The sequence below is a fragment of the Nerophis ophidion genome, linkage group LG04, assembly GCF_033978795.1.
Source record: "Nerophis ophidion isolate RoL-2023_Sa linkage group LG04, RoL_Noph_v1.0, whole genome shotgun sequence".
Classification (NCBI taxonomy): Eukaryota; Metazoa; Chordata; class Actinopteri; order Syngnathiformes; family Syngnathidae; genus Nerophis; species Nerophis ophidion.
This window is the reverse complement of record NC_084614.1, coordinates 30,139,857-30,161,946: the sequence shown is the minus strand read 5'-3', so window position 1 is coordinate 30,161,946 and position 22,090 is coordinate 30,139,857. Positions and strand designations below refer to the sequence as shown.

General features: G+C 38.4%; 1 protein-coding gene across 3 annotated transcripts in view; it reads left to right on the top strand.

Annotated features, from left to right (window-relative positions):
• The first annotated feature begins 3,044 nt into the window (after positions 1-3,044).
• Positions 3,045-22,090, top strand: part of LOC133551271 (roundabout homolog 2-like) — a 190,250-nt gene continuing 171,204 nt past the window's right edge. The window contains exons 1-2 of one of the 3 annotated variants that reach the window (XM_061897818.1): positions 3,045-3,540; positions 11,831-12,157. In XM_061897818.1, the coding sequence (XP_061753802.1) occupies positions 3,483-3,540; positions 11,831-12,157 (385 nt within the window). In that variant the 5' untranslated portion in view covers positions 3,045-3,482. The remainder of the gene's footprint in view (positions 3,541-11,830; positions 12,158-22,090) is intronic. The other 2 variants (XM_061897820.1, XM_061897819.1) reach the window with 2 other exon arrangements.

The following is a 22,090-nucleotide window of genomic DNA, read 5'->3' as shown; positions in this document are numbered from 1 at the left end:
TGTATTGTTGTGCAACAAGATTTACACACACACTCACACAAACACACACACTTGTATTTGTTACCTTCCTGTGACCTCTAAAAAAATGCTTGCGTCCTTACCACCCTTTGTATTTATAAAGACTTGTTTTACAGCATTAATAGCATATCCAAACCATGCACATATTAAAAAGGTATGCTTTATAGTTTTTATTTTTTCTTTGTATGTGGTGTTTAAACTTCATTATTTACTTCAAGTTATCCCAGTATGTCTATATATCCATCCGTTTTCTACCGCTTATTCCCTTTGGGCTCGCGGGGGGAGCTGGTGCCTATCTTAGCTACAATCGGGCGGAAGGCGGCGTACACCCTGGACAAGTCGCCACCTCATCGCAGGGCCAACACAGATAGACAGACAACATTCACACTCACATTCACACACTAGGGACCATTTAGTGTTGCCAATCAACCCATCCCCAGGTGCATGTCTTTGGAAGTGGGAGGAAGCCGGTGTACCCGGAGGGAACCCACGCAGTCACGGGGAGGACATGCAAACTCCACTCATGACTTTCGTATTGTGAGGCAGACGCACTAACCCCTCTTCCACCGAGCTTCCCCCTCAATATACATATTTAGTTTAATTTTTTGGTGACACTTTAATATGGGGAACATATTCTAAGTAACAAATAATTAATTTAGAGATAGTTGGTTAGGTTTGAGGTAAGGGTTAGAGGGTTAGGGTTAGTTGTATAGTAAGGCCATGCAGAATAAGGCATTAATTAAGTACTTAATAATGACTAATTAAGAGCCAATATGTTGCTAATTTCCTTGTTAATAACCAACTAATTAATGGGGAATATGTTCCCCATACTAAAGTGTTACCATTTTATTTTTTATTAATTTTGGCAAAAGGGAGCACATTTAAATTTCTTACTCACACTTGTTATTACATATGTTGGCCAGGGGAGGAGCACTTCAAATGTTTACACGCACTTGTTAGTTCATATGTTGACCAGAGGGGGAGCACTTTTAAAACCGACACACAGTAATGAAGTGTGACCACACAGTGAATTTGAAAAAATCCCTCCTTTTTGGGACCAGCCTAATTTTGATAGATTTCACCACCTGGGGTGCAAGTGAGACATTCTCTATTAGATATGATATGGGGTGCATGATTTCCGTCCTATATGGAAGGTACTTTTCATTGTAGATGTCTCAAGAAGGGTAGAAATACAAGAAGACGCACACACACACACACACACACACACACTCACACACACACACACACACACACACACACACTATTTGCAGGCTCAGGTAGTAGTATTCAGGTAACTGTATGTAGCTGCCTTCGTTTTCCTTCTTTAAAACTATAAATCTGTTTCAGGTCTTTTCATAAACATTCCTGGGCTTGAGCCCTCTAGTAGCCAACCCCTAACACCACCCCTGCTTGGCATCTTGGATTGATATGGTATGCGGTGATGCAATCAATGTATAACTTCAATCTCAGCTTATTTTCCGCATTTATTTTATTTTCTCAAAAGAATATTGGAAAAAAAGTCAGCATGATACATAAAATCAGCTTCTCGATGTATTTTAAATCAAAGTCATTTACATCCACAAATGTAATTAAAGGGGAACATTATCACCAGACTTATGTAAGCGTCAATATATACGTTGATGTTGCGGAAAAAAAACCATATGTTTTTTTAACCGTTTTCCAAAATCTAAAATTTGGCGATTGAAACGCCTTTCAATTAATAGCCTGTCGGAGCGATGACCTTTCACCCGTGACATCACAACATGAAGCAATCCGCCATTTTCTCAATCTTATTACACGCACCAAGTCAAATCAGCTCTGTTATTTTCAGTTTTTTCAACTGTTTTCCCGTACCTTGGAGACATCATGCCTCGTCGGTGTGTTGTCAGAGGGTGTAACAACACGAACAGAGACAGATTCAAGTTGCACTAGTTGCCAAAAGATGCGAAAGTCCCTCGTTTGTTCCGCACATTGTACCGACGACAGCTATGCTACGACAGAGATGGCAAGAATGTGTAGATATGCTGTGACACTCAAAGCAGATGCATTTCCGACGATAAAGTCAATGAAATCTGCAATATTGGAAAATAGACCACCACTGAATCTGCCGGAGTGCGTGAGCTATTCAGCGATGACGGCAGTCTCTTCCCGCGGACGAGCGAGGTAAACCCCCTGGATGTCTTGGCTAAGACGTGATTTATGCCACTTCTTCTTCTGTCTCATTTTGTCCACCAAACTTATAACGTTGTGCATGAATGCACCAAGATGGGTTTCGTTGATGTTATTGGCTTATGTGGAGTGTGCTAATCAGACATATTTGGTCACGGCATGACTGCAAAGCTAATCGATGCTAACATGCTATTTAGGCTATCTGTATGTACATATTGCATCATTATGCCTCATTTGTAGTTATATTTGCGTCCAGCCTTTCCCTCCACCCACATTTAATGCCAAACAAACACATACCAATCGTTGGTTAGAAGGCGATCGCCGAAGTCGTGCTGCTGTCTGTCGTGATATGGCTCAAAAGCTTCTGTTTCTTCTTTAATTTCATTTTCGCTGCCTGCCTCCACACTCCAACCATCCGTTTCAATACATGCTTATTCTGTTGAATCGCTGAAATCCGAGTCTGAATCCGAGTTACTATCGCCATACCTTTTTGTGCTATTCCCCATCTTTGTTTATGGTGGTTTCACGCTGTGGCGTCACAGGATAATGGACGGGTGGATATACCGATCGTGAAAATCAGGCACTTTGAAGCCGTTTTTTGTGATGGGTAAAATTCTGAGAAAAACTTCGAAAAATAAAACAAGTCACTGGGAACTGATTTTTATTGGTTTTAACCCTTCAGAAATTGTGATAATGTTCCCCTTTAAGCAAGTACGTGTTGCGTTCACGTTCCCGTGGGAAAAAATATAGTTTATTTTTTTTATTTTTTTGCTGTTGTCACAATTCAACAAGAAAAAAATCAGACGTGTTTAATGTGTTGTCCTCTCCCACGGCAGTGTTGAAGTGTGGAGAAGGAGGGGCCGCGCTTGCTGCTGCACCGGTGCCGCGTCTCACCTCCCGCACAACATCACCACTTCTCGTCCCAACACTTGTCCCGCATGGCGATGGGTGCGCTTTCTTTCCCTAGGACCCATTCTAAGTAGTGTTGGCGGGGAAGAATGGACACGGAGTCCCGGTCTTATAAGTGGACCGCGTCGGGCTCCGCTGCTTGACGTCTGGTGACTGCAGGAGAGAGAAAAAAAGAGCAAATACGCTCGCTGGTGCGCTTTTATTGGAGAGGATGAATGTGAACATTGCTGCCGGATGTTTTCCACTGCCTCGGTGGCTTTGGGTGACTAACTTGAAACTGTAAGACATTTTTCACTTGAGTTGATTGATGAATTGCTCGCCTTTTTTCCCCGCTGGAGGAGGAGGAATTCGTGCGTCGCCGTAGCTGAAGTGGCCAATATGCCAGAATGGGTCCTCTACAGTATTTGCTTCTCTGTGGACTTCTATACACCAAAACAAGCACTGGTAAGCCAACATTTTTTAACGATATTTCTCCCTCAATTATCTCCACAAAGTGTCCTTCATTTTAAGTGGACTAGCTGTCATTGAACGCATCTTACCTTCTTATTTTTCAAATTTGCTCCTTGCACGTTTACTCAAAAACTGCATTCAAAGAACAAAGAAATTCCCTTGCATAAATAGTGTTAAGTGTTGCAAACCATGCAATTATAGAGATGTGCACAACTTTCACCAATATTGTTTCACCATGGGCCATATTTGTGACCCCACAATTAATTTGCCCCAGGAAGATGATCCAGTTTATGTCTTGCAGTAATAATGTCTAATGTGGTGTGGAGAAGGTGCTTCGTCTGGAAAATTCTACCGATTACTCAAATTAAAGGGTCATTTTATTGTATATACACCAGTAAGCTTTGTAGTATAAACTGATTGCACACAAAGTGACTGAGGGTGCATGGCTCTTTCACCTTTTGCAGTGTTTCTAAGTGCAGCATGTGCACGATCTAAAGCAACATAGCCTAAGAACTAATTGTTTCTGTTGCGTTCACAACACACTACATTTGACACACTGGACAAAAATCATATAGCATTTTGGAGGACTTCTGCATTGACTGTATACAGTGTAAAGTAATGTTTGTCAAACACCGACAATGCATGTTTTTCTTTGGTTTCACATCAGAGAGACTATTTTGACTTTTAGTTTGCCATACCTGGCTTTTAAAAAAATATATACATACAAACAGACTCCACATATCTTTATCTTAAGAGCCTTAAAATGTCCCGGACCTTAGTTTTTCCTGCCATACCTAAACACTGTTTTTCAGCACCACGGATAGTTCCTTATTCTCAGTTTCCCTTCTCACAAAGAAAGTTTCTGCAAGGGGATCATTGAGTTGAGTTTGAGTTTATTTCGAACATGCAAGCATACAACATAAATGCATCACGAAAACAGAATGTGCTTCATTAGTATATTTGCACAATATCAAATTCTGCTTTTGTCCTAACACTTGAGAAGTACCTTCTCGGCCATGGAGAACGTACAACCAATTACTTTGAAATGTTATAATTAAGCCTTGGGGGGTGCTTTAGTGACGGTTGTACCTTGAGGGACACAAAATGACTGGGGCTAGATCTCTTTTCATGCAGCGCTATAGAGGTAACCAACCTTAGTGCATCAAGCTACTGAACAATATGCAACCATGATGTAAACATGGTCATTAATAACATGAACCTTGAGTTTACCTTCAGACAAACTGATATGGCAGCAACAAACAATAGAATGTTTTTGTTAGACCCAGGCTCATCTCCTAAAAGGAAATATATCACATTACAGACCTATCAGCCTTTGCAAAGAATAACCAAAGCGCTTGCCGAGATTACTCTGCTTTAAAGTGAGACATGTATGGACCACATCTGTGAATAACAACAAAAGCACTATTAACCAACTTTTAAAGTGCAGTGAAACTATCAAGATGAAATCAGAAGAACAATCCATTCCAATAATCTTACTCTAAATTGTTTGGATTTTAAGGCAGTGTTCTCCTTGGAGATTAATGGAAACTTAATCAGTTCCAGTGACAAATTGATTCCATTGTTTCGACCTTTCAACATAAGACCATTGGTGCATTACAATTTTGAGGTACCACCATGGGCAGTACTTTTTAAAAGTTTTTCACCAATACTACCTCAGAAAACACTTGGCTCTCAAAGTACCAGCATAATGACCAACATTAGAATAAAGTACCATAGAAGGCCCAAATATTAATTAAAAAACAAAACAGAGGTTTTATTTACAACTATATTTAATATGTTTGGCCCCTGTAAAACTACATGCAGTTGAACAGTAACACTGTGTTTGATTATAAGAAAATAAAATGATGTACTTAAACAATTCATCAAAAATGTATTCGCACATTAAAGTTGAATAAAAAAATGTACTAAATTAAATATTGAAATATTGTGTTTAAAGATAGAATTAAAATGTACTTGAAAATAAATAAAACTGTTCTTTACCTACCAGTCGTGATCAAAAGTTTATATACACTTGTTAAGGACATAATGTCATGGCTGTCTTAAGTTTCCAATAATTTCTACAACTCTTATTTTTTTGTGAAAGAGTGATTGGAGCACACACTTGTTTGTCACAGAAACATTTATGAAGTTTGGTTCTTTTAATAATTTTTTTATGGGTCTACTGAAAATATGCTTTATCAAAAGTAAACATACAGAAACATACATTATCAATTTTGGTGATGTAGAAAATTAAGTCAAATTAGCTTAATAGCATGGCCTCTTAACTTCATGTGAGTGATTATGATTAACAACACCTGTTGATGCAGTCATTGGACTCGGTTACAAACGCGACAATGGGAAAGTCAAAGGAACTCAGCACAGATCTCAAAACCGAATCATTGACTTGAACAAGTCAGGAAAGTCACTTGGAGCATTTCAAAGCAGCTTAAGTTCCCAAGAGCAACCCTGCAGACAATTGTTTTTAAGTATAAAGTGCATGGCACAGTTTAGTCACTGCCATGATCAGGAAGAAAACGCAAGCTATCACCTGCTGCTGAGAAAAAATTGGTCAGGATGATCAAGAGTCAACGGAGAACATCCAAAAAGTAGGTCTGCGATGAATTGGAAGGTGCTGGAACACAGATGTCAGTGTCAACAGTCAATCGTGTTTTGCATCGCCATGGACTGAGAAGCTGCCAAACAAGAAGAAAGCACTTGTTGGTTCCAGAAGCGACGCCTTAAGGCTTGTCCAAAGTTTGCTGCTGATCACATGGACAAAGATAAGACCTTCTGGAGGAAAGTTCTGTGGTCAGATGAAACACAAATTTAGCTGCTTTGCCACAATACCTAACAATATGTTTGGAGGAGAAAAAATGAGGCCTTTAATCCCAGGAATACCATCCCTACCGTCAAGCATGGTGGTGGTAGTAATATTCTCTGGGCCTCTTTTGCTGCCAATGGAACTGATGCTTTACAAAGAGTAAATGGGACAATGAAAAATGAGGATTACCACCAAATTATTCAGGACAACCTAAACTCTTCAGCCCAGAGGTTGCGTCTTGGGTCATTGTTCCAACAGGACAATGGCCCCAAAGACACGCAAAAGTGGTAAAGTAATGGCTAAATCAGGCTAGAATTTAGGTTTTAGAATGGCCTTCCCAAAGTCCTGACTTGAACCCCATTGAGAACATGTGGACAATGCTGAAGATACAAGCCCATGTCAGAAAACCAACAAGTTTAGCTGAACTGCACCAATTTTGTCAAGAAGAGTGGTCAGAAATTCAATCAGAGGCTTGCCAGAAACTTTTGAATGGTTACCAAAAGCACCTAATTGCAGTGAAATTTGCCAAGGGACAACATGTAACCAAATATTAACACTGCTGTGTGCATCCTTTTGACCGAGCAGATTTGGTCACATTTTCAGTAGACCCATAAAAAATAAAAAATAACATGAAAGAACCAAACTTCATGAATGTTTATCGTGACAAAGAAGTATGTGCTCCAATCACTCTGTCATAAAAAAATAAGAGTTGTAAAAATTATTGGAAACTCAAGACAGCCATGACAGAATGTCCTTAACAAGTGTATGCAAACTTTTGACCACCACTGGAAATGTTAAGTAAAAGAAATTCCTGTACTTGATGTACTTGAAAAAAATTCAAAAGAGTCAATGTGCAGCTGCAGTTCCTGCCATTGCTGCATTTCGATTGGCTAGGATGCTGGGAAAGGGCGGATATTAGCCGAGGATGTGGAGAACATTTGGTTCCCACGTGTTGATTGATAGAAATGACAGAGTAAGACGGTTTTGTTTGTGTCTTAATTTTTTTATTTATTTTGACCATGGCCTACAGTAGTCAGATTGTAACAACTTTTATTAAAGGGTGTGAACCTTTGATAGCGGCTCGAGTCCGGTCATTATAATATGTAATTAAGTGATTATTTGGCCACCAGTCCACTAGTAGCTTTATTTCGTGGTACGCCAAAGAATCACTTCATTAAACTAAAGTGTTTTTACCACAGTTTGAGAATCACTGTTCTTGGAAGTTGTTTGGGGCTACAACCACAGGAAATATGTTTTTCCTTCGTTTAAATATGTCAGTTATAAAAGACGACGTCATAAAAAATGGTAGGATACAGTTTTTCTTTCAAAGTTCAATAAGCGGGTGGTTTGGATCACATTAGGAATGTATAACACTTACCAAGAACTCTCAAAGCAACTAATGACATTCAGTGGAGGACTCTACTGGTGTGCCACCTCCAATTTCAATCATAATAGTAAAATAGTTTACCAAATGACCTAAAATTTATAACAGATAGCAAAACTCAACTGATAATAGATATACGTCCATTAGGGGTTACTTTGTTGCCATGTAGCAGCCGTTAACCACACAAACTGAAGCAAGTTTTGAGGTTTAACAAGGAAAATCTACAGTACTGTATGTTGAGATAATTTCCGAAAGGTCTGCTTGAATGGCTGCATGTAAAATCACACTTTTGGTACAGTCGTATTCCATGCGTGTCACAGAAAAGCAAAACCTTTTAACACACGCATTATAACGTGCTCATACACAACAAACAAGATGAGGATTGTGATGCTTCCACATCTGTAAACAAACAGAGTGCATCTACATGTGGGTCAGAACGCTTACATTTTCAGGGGGAGATTTAGGAACGGTCACACACTCGTGCAGATGTGTTCACTTAAACAAGTACGTTGTATGTTATCAAACACGCATGTTACTGGGATATGACTCCAAAAAATGTAATGCACTTGCATGTGAATTATTTTCCAAATGAATGAAAATTAAGAATACAATTAAAGGCCTACTGATAGGAGATTTTCGTATTCAAACGGGGATAGCAGGTCCATTCTATGTGTCATACTTGATCATTTCGCGATATTGCCATATTTTTGCTGAAAGGATTTAGTAGAGAACATCCACGATAAAGTTCGCAACTGGAGAAAAGCCCTGCCTCTACCGGAAGTCGCAGACAATGACGTCACATGTTGATGGCTCCTCATATATTCACATAGATTTTAATGCGAGCCTCCAACAAAAACAGCTATTCAGACCGAGAAAACGACAATTTCCCCATTAATTTGAGCGAGGATGAAAGATTTGTGTTTGAGGATATTGATAGCGACGGACTAAAAAAATAAATTGAGACGGATTCATATGTTTTTAGAGACATTTACTAGGATAATTATGGGAAATCCCTTATCTTTCTATTGTGTTGCTAGTGTTTTAGTGAGTTTAACAGTACCTGATAGTCGGAAGTGTACGTCCACGGCCGGGTGTTGACGCGCAGTGTCTCTGGGAAGTCGACGCGACGGCAGCTGTATGGACGGCACAAGCTCAGCTGATATCCGGTAAGAGGTGACTTTTTAACCACAATTTTCTCACCCAAACCTGCTGATTGACATGTAGTCGGGATTCATGTCCGCTGTGATCCATACATAAGTTTCACCTCCGTGAATTTTAAACAAGGAATCACCGTGTGTTTGTGTGGCTAAAGGCTAACGCATCCCAACTCCGTCTTTCTACTTTGACTTCTCCAATATTAATTGAACAAATTGCAAAAGATTAGGCAACACAGATCTCCAAAATACTGTGTGATTATGCCGTTAAAGCAGACGACTTTTAGCTGTGTGTGTACGCAGCGCTCATATTCATAACAGCCCGTGACGTCACGCGTACACGTCATCATTACGCAAAGTTTTCAAGAAAAAAGTCCCAGGAAATTTAAAATTGGATTTTAGTAAACTAAAAAGGCCGTATTGGCATGTGTTGCAATGTTAATATTTCATCATTGATATATAAACTATCAGACTGCGTGGTGGGTAGTAGTGGGGTTCAGTAGGCCTTTAAAGGAACACATTATAACAGTAAGTAGCAAGTGAACCGTCTAATGTAGCGCTCCCTATTGTAAACTTACTGCAACAACATCTTTGTTAATGTCAGTGTTCGATAGGACCCGTTAATGAAAAAGCTAATGAGATGTAATGACTCATCAGCTCCTGCATGTGAAATCAAACATTAACGTCTTTGTGTGAGAACACTGTGCAGCAAATAAGAACATGACACTAATTAACTTTACTTTAAAGGACTGTACCCAAATGATACTTTGTGCCATGCAACCAATTGCATGTACTTATGTAGGTTTATGGTTGCAAAACTCTCTTATATTTCATCATGGTAGTGAGGATTAGTGTCTTAGAACCTTCTTCGCACTGTGGATAGACGACACGTTTGTTGCAACTGGCTCTCAAATTGGAGCCGGTGTTCTGGCAAGACACGCACCCTCCTGGAATTCATGCAAGTCCGGCACATGTGTAACAAGGAACCCATAAATATAATTGTGGCTCCCTTAGTGTGCATCCCTTTTGAAAGAATGTTTTCATTGAGTACAATCTTTAGCCACGTAAACACTTTGACACAGCTGTGATATGTCACGTGGGGGTCATTCTCCCAGGATGCAGACGGACATCCTGATTTATGATTTATTGTCCATAAATCATACATAGTACAAACATGCAGGAAACCAACAAAAGGATGCGTGCCGATCGCGCGCAGAAGCTAAGGTAACCACTTAGCGCAGGAATGACAAACTAGGAAACAGGAGTAGCCAAACATAACAGTTGTATACAGCAAACAACAAAGCCAGACCGAGTGTGGCGCACAACGTGAGCTCTCTGATTAGTGCCCGGCAGCAGGTGAGCGTTCCAAACTCTAATCAGAGGCAGGCGAAACCAATCAGCACCCATGGTAACCAAAGCAAACCCAGGGGTGCACAAAACAGGAACTAAGGGAGTCCAAAACTAAACAGAACATGACTAAACAAAACATGATCCGGTCCACGGTTCATGACATGGTTAAAGGGTAACATTGTCACAATTTCAAAAGGATTAAAAACAATAAAAATCAGTTAATAGTGGCTTGTTGTATTTTTTTTAATTTTTTTTTAAATGTTACCGGTCTCTGAATATCCCTAAAAAAGCTTTAAAGTGCTTGATTTTCGCTATTTGCGATGCGACTATTCATTTCCCTGTGACGTCATACAGTGCTGCCAATGTAAACAAACAATGGCGAATACCACAGCAGGATATAGCGACATTTAGCTCGGATTCAGACTCGGATTTCGGCGGCTTAAGCGATTCAACAAATTACGCATGTATTGAAACGGATGGTTGGAGTATGAAAGTATTAAAGAAGAAACTGAAGCTATTGAGCGAATAGCTATTGACGCTATTCACAGCCATAGCATGGCCGAATAGCTGCGTTAGCATCGCCGGTAAAATGTGCGGACCAAACGATCAGGACTTTCGCATCTTGTGACACTGGAGCAACTTAAATCCGTCGATTGGTAAGTGGTTTTTTTGCATTAAATGTGGGAGGAAGGAAATGTAATATAGTTGCAAATGCATCTGCAGGTTATCCATACATCTCTGTGCCATGTCTGCTTTAGCACCGCCGGTAAATAGCATATTAGCATTGATTAGCGTAGCATTTTAGCATCGATAAGCTGGCATTCACGCCGCGACCAAATATGTCTGATTAGCACATAAGTCAACATCAACAAAACTCACCTTTGTGATTTTGTTGACTTTATCATTGCAAATGCATCAGCAGGTTATCCATACATCTCTGTGTCATGTCTGTCATCGGCGGTAAAATGTGAAGACACTTTGGTACATTCAATGGGGATCTGGCGGCAGACACTTTCGCATCTTCGGCCCAGTGGTGCAACTTGAATCCCACCCTGTTAGTGTTGTTACACCCTCCGACAACACACCGAAGAGGCATGATGTCTCCAAAGTTCCAAAAAATAGTCGAAAAAACGGAAAATACCAGAGCTGAGACCCAATGTTTACAATGTGTTGAAAATGAAAATGGTGGCTGTATTACCTCGGAGACGTCACATTCTGACGTCATCACCTCCAGACCGATAAACAGAAAGGCGTTTATTTCGCCAAAATTCACCCATTTAGAGTTCGCAAATCGGTTAAAAAAATATATGGTCTTTTTTATGCAACATCAAGGTATATATTGACGCTTACATAGGTCTGTTGATAATGTTCCCCTTTAATATTGTCTGGGCTAAGCAGCTCAGCAGCCGATCACCGATCAGTTAAAAATAGCAAATATTGGCCCCCCTATCCGATTCCACGATCGAGGCATCTCTCATAGTTTTTTAGTTTTTACAGCAAATATACCTCCACATTAGTAAAGAAGAAAAATCAATGATTACTATTTTAGGACAATCTGTAAATTCTTTCCTCTAGGGTCTCGTCTTCGCCAGGAAGACTCTCCTCCCCGCATCGTCGAGCACCCCTCTGACCTCATTGTGTCCAAGGGGGAACCAGCCACTCTAAACTGTAAAGCCGAGGGCCGTCCAGCCCCGACGGTGGAATGGTACAAGGATGGGGAGCGTGTTGAGACGGACCGCGACACTCCCCGCTCGCACCGCATGCTGCTGCCCAGTGGCTCCCTCTTCTTCCTACGCATTGTCCACGGACGGAGGAGCAAGCCCGATGACGGCAGCTACGTGTGCGTGGCCCGCAACTATCTGGGAGAGGCCGTGAGCCGTAACGCATCTCTAGAAGTAGCACGTGAGTTTGACAAATTCCTCCTCTCGGCATGATAGCCAATTTTGCATGATGACAGTAACAGCAAAGTGAGATTATGGTCATGTTACTGTGACTGCTGAGGATGTGTTGACGTTATACCTAAAAAGGTAGCATTTATGGTAAATTAAGCATAACATTTCCTGGCTTTGGCATCCTTATGTGTCATCCGTCATAATATGTGCAACGTCACCTATTTACTGAACCAACAACTATGTGTGTGTGTGCACGGCATGCGTGCGCATATGTGTGTGAATATGCTTTCAGCCAGCTAGTGAGACCTGTTTGGATGACCTGTTTGAGTAATGTATGGGCAAAAGCTGTGAATTGCTTCAGGGGACGAGAGAGACGGGAGCCCAGATTTTACCCTAGCAAACTCCACTTCACTATTTGGTTTTGGAAAGATGCATCCTGCTCCCAGCCAGTGCACTCCCTGTGTGGGAGAGGTGCTCCGGGCTATTCACATTTCCATTATGTGCTAAACTGAGCTGATTTCTTGCCATGAACAAGATGCACTCACGCTCAGACGCACACACACAAACACCATAGATACTTCCATGAACACACAAACACTCACTCTTTCTCCTGCTCTCCATTTAGCACTCTCTTAGGGAAGTAAAAGAGATGGAGAGTGTAAAATCCTTACAAATATTTAATACAGTTTCTACAATATGATTTCACTGTGTTATCCTCACATCATCGTAAGAGCTATTGTGCATCAACACACGTGCAGTAGTGAAGTGTCTGTGTGTAAGATATAATGCTAATGTATGTGTTAAAGAGAAACTGCACTTTTAAAAAGAATGGTACCTATAAATCACAAACAAGAACACGTTTTTTTTTTTTTGCATTCTAATTGGTAAATAAATGCCAAAAAAATCAGTTTGTAATGGAGCATATGGGAGTCGCTCTGTTCTGCCTATAAAGCGCTTAAAAAAACATCTAAACACTTCCATCAAAGTTTTATATACATGCTATGAGTACATATGTAATGCAATAACAGGTAGAGTCATAATACTATGTAATATTTACGTAGTTTGCTCATTTTAAGCATACGGTGGAGCATTAATTTCATAGACGGATCACGACGTTCGCGTTTTCCTTCGACAACATCACTGACTACAACTCATGCGGACATCATGAGAGCCAAAAAACACAATCAATCAAACAACCACTTACTGTACAATGTCTGCTCCCACTTGGATGTGGACTGTTAGGACGTTTATATATTCCCTTTTAGATGAAGAATGACTTATACAGTAATCCTGTCCGGGTCTAAATTGGCTGTCAAAGTTGACCAACTTCTCAGTTTATGTCCATATTATTCTACTATCTAGATATGATTTATAAAGTTTAATAAACCTTTATAAGATCAGAGGCGAGACCACACCTCACCATCCAATGATGTCAATACAGTAGTATAAGGAAGGTGTCTCTCTCTGATTAATGTACCACTAAAAGTAGGTCCTTAATATTCAGGTCATGAAATGTAAATAAAGTATTGTAGGTGCTTTTTGGATGGTTATCTATTAGGTTTTATAGTCGGAATAAACGTAATAGACCCAATTACGTCCTGGCTATCAGTTGCTTCATTGTAAGCAAACTTTTATTTACGTTTAATTACGAGTTAGAATGCCTTAAAAACACACGTGTTTTTGTCCCTCGTAAGGATTGTGAAACATTTCCAAAAAAGTGCAGTTCTTCTTTAAAGAACACACAGTGTCCAGATGACTGAAATTTCACAAATAAGCTGTCTTTATGTATTGTTTGCCTCTGAAAAAGAATCAGGCAGTCTTTCCCACATTGTATATATATATATATATATATATATATATATATATATATATATATATATATATATATATATGTATATAGGTTCTGAATATGGATCGAACTATGTTTAAAGACTCACGCCAAGGGCAAGCAGACTGAGTCAGAACTTGCACAAAAACTGATAAAGAAGGTAAAATGCTATTGTTCAATTGTGCGTCCTTTTCTGCTGATAGTTTTGCTCATATTGTTAACCTTACCAGTTTTGAAGTAAACATGGACCAATGTGACAAAATCATGCAATAAAGTAATTAAAATAATAAGTGTACATGCCTTTATCCACACTGTATATGCGAGAAAATGGGCTACAGTTCTGAAGATGAAGTGACACCAATTACAATTGATAATTTTTGGGTTATTTACGGATTACTCCCCAAAAGAAATAAAAAAAATATATATTTATGTATGTATATATATATATATATATATATATATATATACATATATATATATATATATATATATATATATATATATATATATATATATATATATATATATATATATATATATATATATACATATATATATATATATATATATATATATATATTTATATATATATATATATATATATATATACATATATATATATATATATATATATATATATGTATTTATATATATATATATATATATATATATATATATATATATATATATATATATATATATGTATATATATATATATATATATATATATATATATATATATATATATATATATATATACATACATAAATATATATTTTTTTTATTTCTTTTGGGGAGTAATCTGTAAATAACCCAAAAATTATCAATTATCAAAAATATATATTTATGTATGTATATATATATATATATATACATACATAAATATATATATATTTTTTTCTTTTGGGGAGTAATCTGTAAATAACCCAAAAATTATCAATTATCAAAAATATATATTTATGTATGTATATATATATATATATATATATATATATATATATATATATATATATATATATATACATACATAAATATATATTTTTTTTATTTCTTTTGGGGAGTAATCTGTAAATAACCCAAAAATTATCAATTGTAATTGGTGTCACTTCATCTTCAGAACTGTAGCCCATTTTCTCGCATATACAGTGTGGATAAAGGCATGTACACTTATTATTTTAATTACTTTATTGCATGATTTTGTCACATTGGTCCATGTTTACTTCAAAACTGGTAAGGTTAACAATATGAGCAAAACTATCAGCAGAAAAGGACGCACAATTGAACAATAGCATTTTACCTTCTTTATCAGTTTTTGTGCAAGTTCTGACTCAGTCTGCTTGCCCTTGGCATGAGTCTTTAAACATTGTTCGATCCATATTCAGAACCTTTCTTCTATAAAAGTAAGAATCATTGTAGTGATCACTGTAGATTACACTACTCACGCTTGGTGGTCCAATTTTGCGTTGGTCAATTTGACTTACTGTCCTCATATTCCCACATTTGGAGTATTTTCAGGCCGACCCCTTTTTAGTTGTATTGCTACAACCTCCAACAATTCATCTGGCAGTCATATTTGCTAATTCCTTCAAATTATGCATGGACATAATGTGATTTAGGATGACGTTGCTACCAAAACACATACTACAGGATATGAAATTGACTCCTGTTTTCTGTATGGGGGTGTCAGCCGGCGGATGCAGGAGCTAAAAGTGTGCTAAAACTTGTTAAAAGACAAGCCCAATGTGTTTTTTTGGGGGGAGGTTTTACTTGTAGACATATTTTAAGGCCCAGAACTATTAAATTGGTGAGGGAGGATGTAAACTGGAAGAGTTTCTTAGTGAAGGCAACACAGCATTAAAATGGGAGGTGGAGAGGCTGAAAGACGAGAATACATCATTGCGCCAACAGTCGAATGCCAAGCAGCAAACCAACAAGGGACGGCGTCGCGCAGTGGGAGAGTGGCCGTGCGCAACCCGAGCGTCCCTGGTTCAATTCCCACCTAGTACCAACCTCGTCACGTCCGTTGTGTCCTGAGCAAGACACTTCACCCTTGCTCCTGATGGGTGCTGGTTGGCGCCTTGCATGGCAGCTCCCTCCATCAGTGTGTGAATGTGTGTGTGAATGGGTACATGTGGAAGTAGTGTCAAAGCGCTTTGAGTACCTTGAAGGTAGAAAAGCGCTATACAAGTACAACCCATTTATCATTTATTTTATAACCATTTGGACAACAACAGTGTGGTGGAGAACATTAAAATGGAGATAGCAGCAGTACGCCAACATGCCATGCAACAAGATGACACTGAAATAAAGAACTTCAGGGAGGAGGTGGCTGCATTAAGAAAACAGCTCAATGCCAGTCAACAAAATATCACCAATCTAGGAAATATCAATGTTTTAGAAGAAATCAAGGAGCAAATGGATCAGTTTACACTAAAGAATGACATTATTATTGCAGGGCTACGCATCAATCCTTACGCAAGAGCAGTGGAAAAAAGAGGAGAACCACATAACATGGACGCTGCTTTAACAGAGCAACAAGTGGTCAAGTTTCTGCAATCAAAGGGAATTGATGCAATAGAAACAACATTGATGCGCGCATCTCACTGACGAGAAGAGGCAACAACACCACGGCAGTCATCATTGTGAAGCTTGCCAACAGGAAATCCAAAATGGCATTGCTGACACAGGAAAAAAAGCTGAGGGGTACAAACGTGTACAAGAACGAGCATCTCATAAAATGTAATGCTGAAAACGCCAAGAAAGCGGGGGGAAATTTAGGGAACTGTAAAAAAATGTAACACTCACAGACAACCAATACGGATACAGAGCCAACATTTCAACATCAATGGCATTCATCGAAATAACGGAAGTGATAACCGATGCAATTGATGGCAAAAAAATGTTCTGCTACATTTTTTATGGATTTAACAAAAGCCTTTGACACAATCAATCATAATATCTTAATAAACAGATTAGAAAGGTATGGCATCAGAGGTTTGATTTTGAACTGGGTAAGATGCTACTTGACCAAAAGGAAGCAATACGTGAAGATAGGCGAACACAGTTCTTCAGAACTGAAATTATCTTGTGGCATATCTCAGAAATCACAACTGGCACAAAGAATTGTTCATCTTTAGACAACCAACATTTGTAAAGTTACAAAGGAGTTAAAGTTAGTATTGTTTGCAGATTTGTGTGTTTTGTTCAGGAGAGAACACACAGAAGCTAATACAAATAACAACAGATGAAATGAAGAAATTAAAAACATGGTTTGACAAAATCGTTGAATCTCAGTAAAATGCTCTTCGGTAACAGTAGAAGAGAAAGTCAAACACAAATACATATAAACGGAGTAGATATTGAAAATGTAAAATAAAATACAGTAAATGTTTGAGTGTAATAATAGATGTCATAATGAACTTTAAACCTCATGTAAAAAAAATACAACATAAAGTAGCAAGAAACACGTCAATAATAAACAAAGCAAAGTCTGTTCTGGACCAATACTGACTTCATGTTTTTTACTGCTCTCCCTAGTGTTACCGTATCTGAGTTATTGTGTAGAGAATTGGGGAAGCAACTACAAATGTGCACTTCATTCACCAACATTGTTACAAAAAAGATCAATTAGAGAAATATATAATGTTAGATTTATAGAACATACCACACTTTTATTTATTGAACCAATAATATTGAAATTCAACAACTTGGTGCTTTCGCAAACATTTAAATTTATGTACGAAGTAAGCTATAACCTTCTCCCCAAAATGTACAACTATTCCTCTCGACAAAAGAGGAGAGATATAACCTTAGAGGAATATCTCATTTAAAACGTTTGTACGTGCTTACAACACTTAAGACCTTTAGCATATCCGTATGTGGATTTAAATTACGGAATGGATTACACAAGGAAATCAAACAAAGCACCTATATGATTCAGTTTAAGAGACTGTTCAAACTACAAGTGTTCACAAAGTACAAAGACAAACATCTTGAACCTTTTAAAAAAAACAGAGATAATGTTTATTTATGTATTTAATATTTGTTTACTTGCTTATGGTAAAGAGGTAGAAAATGGATGGATGGATAGATTTATTTATTCATTCACTTTTATGTTACAAACAGAGAACACGGAAATGTAATACAATTACTATGATATGAAAAGGGATAGGATTAAATAAGCTTTGCCTCCTCCTACTCCTTTTTGTATGTGCTGTAATGAAAGAACTGGAAATATGTGATGCATTACATCGTATCGTATGCATGTTCGAAATAAACTGAACTGAACTGAACTGAAAAAAAAGATTAGATGGCTCCTTTAACTCGACAGGGCGGTTGCTGGTTGTTCCATCTCCATCGTTGGGGTCCCTGCGGGTGGGGTGGGTGGTTCCCATGGCCTTTGCGCTGGGTGGTCCTGTGGTGGCCTACTTGGGTGGGGTGGCCTGGTGTGGGCCGCGCCGTCCTCTCCGGGGGTGGGGGGTGGGCTCGTGGGGACCCGGTTGCTGGTGGGGCGGTTGGGGGAGTCTCTGGGCCCCCCGGGCGGGGCATCCCGCCTTTCTGCCCGTGTGGGGGGGGTCTCTCGTTGGCTTGGGGTCTGGCCGTCCGCCACTTCTCTCATGCCCTGTCTTCTGCCGGGTGCGTCTGTCTGCGGCCTGCTGCTGGCTCTTCTGGGCCGGCCTGGCTGTTTGGGGCCGGTGGTCCCTGGTTCCCTGGGCGCCACACCTGCTGTTTGGGTTGGGCTCTCTGGGCGGCTAGGGCCGTACTCTGGCTCCCACGCACACTGGGAGTCAAATGTATTGTACATACAAACATACATATAATCACACACACACCGTTATTTATACATACAAACATACACACATAGGTACCTACGCTCCCACATACATACACAAATACATTACATACCTACCTACATATTTCAAGTTCGTCCATCTACACGCACATTCACAGTACAAACATACACATACTGTACATATACATTCACTGTACAAACATACATGCTTATGGCTGTCCATCGATTATAATGATGGGTTATAAATATACAAACATACATATACACATAATGTACGTATACATTTACTGTCCAAACATTCATATACACATTCTCTACATATACAAGTACATATACATACATACACTCATGCACATAATCACGTTTCATCAAACATATATTAACGTTGTTGCCCTAGGGTAAACTGGGTAACACATGGCACACTGACAAAGCTTAAGCCATTTTTACTATAACAATCTACAAGATTAATATAGGTTGCCACTCTCTCTTCCCCTCTATCTTTTGGTATTACTTTTTTATTTTTGTTTTTCATCTCTAGTTATCACGATGTATATGTATTGTTGCATTTGAACAACTTTATTGTTGATAATACAGGTAAACTATTGGTGTTGTTCATGATCAATAGCGCTTTTTCTGTTGGTATTTGTATTGCTCCAGTTTTGGTGTAAAAATGCTCATTGTCATTTCTATATTATTATTTATTTCGCTAACTGCTTCTTTGCTATCACTTTCACGATCATATTCCTACATACCGTATGTCCTGGTGTTGTTCTATCATTGTTGTTGTTATTGTGGTGTTTGCTGTTGTTGTTTTTGTCTTTCTGTCAAATCCCCCTCTTATCCCCACAATTTCCTCGTCTGTCTTCCTTTTTTTCCTCTTTCTATCCCCTCCTGCTCCGGCCCGGCTGCACCAAATGATAGTATAAACACATTTAATAAATTCAAATTCTAATAAGGCAACAAGAGAAGTATCCTACACTTCTCTTTTGTAAAGTCAATCTGAACAGCCGATATGGGCATCTACATCAACTATATGATTTGCCTGAGAAGCTGGACAGGACAAAAAAATAAATAAATAAATAAAAAAAAAAAAAAAAAGATGGGTCCTTTAATTAATATGTTGATGTTATTACCGGGCAACAAACCTGCAGGTAAACTGTTGATTCCAATATTTTTAATTCAGAAGTGATGACCTGGATCAATCCAACTGTAAATTATGCAAATTATATAATAATCAAATCTAACTTGTAATCTACTTTTAGTAAATAAAATAAGAGTAATTCAACCTGGAGCAGTGATATCATGATATAGCTTGACGAGTGTAGCATTTACTGAGCATCTGATAAGGCTTACAACGGATTGTCTATTAATTTGCTTTAGTAGTATTAACACACATTTTCTTGTGTTGTAATTCATTAATCAGAGCAACTCATTGATTTTTACACTGATCTTATTTTTCTATTTCAACTCTAGCCTTGCATTTAATTTTACATTAGTGCTTCGTGACTTGTAGTGTCTTTTCAGCCATAGCACATTTATTTTTGGCTTCATGTGGAATTCACCAAATAAAAGGGTCAAACTAAGATAAGTGGCCAGCACCTAATAGGACCTTGGCGGAGACATTATCTAACATCTCTGCGTCTTTTGTCAATCCCATTCTCGCTTTGTCTCTTTCACATTTTGCACACTTGACTTCTTTTACTGGTGCCGTTTCCTCTTACTCAAATAGATAACGCTGAACTCTTCTGGAAATTGTGATGCCCCCAAGAGATGCCGAGTGTTGGAGGAAATGACACACAATCCCTTAATGCGTGTGAATATACTTGGTACATGCAGCTGTTGTACAGTACAGTACCATTCACGTGGCAAATCTGGAACTTGAAGGTAGAGAATAACCTTTCTTAGATAAAAAAAGACTCACAATTGTCGTTTTTGTATGAAACAGGCTGCTGCACTAATTTTCTTGAATAAAAAGTGGCCAGTCTATATTTCCCTGCTGTGTATAATAGTTTAATATGTGGTAATTTTGTGGAGATTTTCTTTTTCACGATACAATAGAACTAATTTTGATTTCTCAGCACCAACACACATTTGGAAAATGTCATCTCAGTTAATCGTCACATCTGTTATTTGCCTACAGGAACTCCGTTTTTTAGATGTTAGCAGCTTTAAGGGTGGGTGGGGAATTCTGGCAGCAAACTCAGTATATTGCATCAAAGATCAAGAGGCCCTGTCTTAATCCAAATCGTGTTACTTGAAATTTATGTGATGTAGCAATAAGCCTACTAATAAATCATTCATGAAGCTTTGGTTCGATATGTTAATGAATTAATGTGTATTTCTTACTAAAACAGTTGGGGACTTATCTCCCTAAGGACATCCTGTGGGCTCAGTGTTTTCAAAGAGGAGTGAAGTCTCTTCTCTTGCAAGACAGTTACAGGCCAGAATATCCCCAGTGTACATCGAATCTCAAGCATCTGCTCAAACTATGTGGGATTGTAAATGTCTTGTTGTCATCTCTCGCCAATATTGTGAGTCTACTGTTAAAGCTTGGCGGTTTAGGTGTCATACATTTTGTCTCACATTAGCAACATTTTCTCAGAAAATGTACATCCAAATATTATCTAATCCACTAATGTTTCTGTGTTGATCCGTTTTAAAAATGCATTTAAAAGTTTGCTCTAATGCAGATTGTGTCAGTATTACTAATGGGTACCGAATTCCGTACTTTTAATGGTACCGACCGAAACTCCCTAGAGGTCAGTATTTTTATGCGAGCGCCCTCAGTTGTAATATACTTTTGCACCATTTGTGGCAGTAATGACAATCTCAAAAAAACCAAAAAAAGTATGTTTCTTAAGCGCAAATATTAAGACTAAAGTGTTTTTATTTGCACTTAAATTGTATTGATATTTTATTTAAGAAACATATAGTATTATTTACACATACAAATAATTTCAACAGTACTGAATTTGTTTTTGTAATCAGCCTGACCAAAGCCTTGATAATAATCTTTGTAATTAACACATGGTTTCATATAATTGGAGAAGGTGTAAGTGGGTAAGATATAATTATTGAATATGATTTAAATCAAGAGTATGATCACTATGACATTTCGACTCGTATATTTTGTACATGTTAAACATTTACAATAAAGTTGAACCTTGAACCAAATACAGTGAGTGGGCTATGGGCCCCTCTGTATTGGAAAAGTTGGGCCCTGAGGTCAAATAGGTTAAAAACCCCTGCTATAGATAATGTTGCAATTGTCCATGCCAACAATAAATGTATGCCTGATATGTTGAATACATTTGAACGTAAAG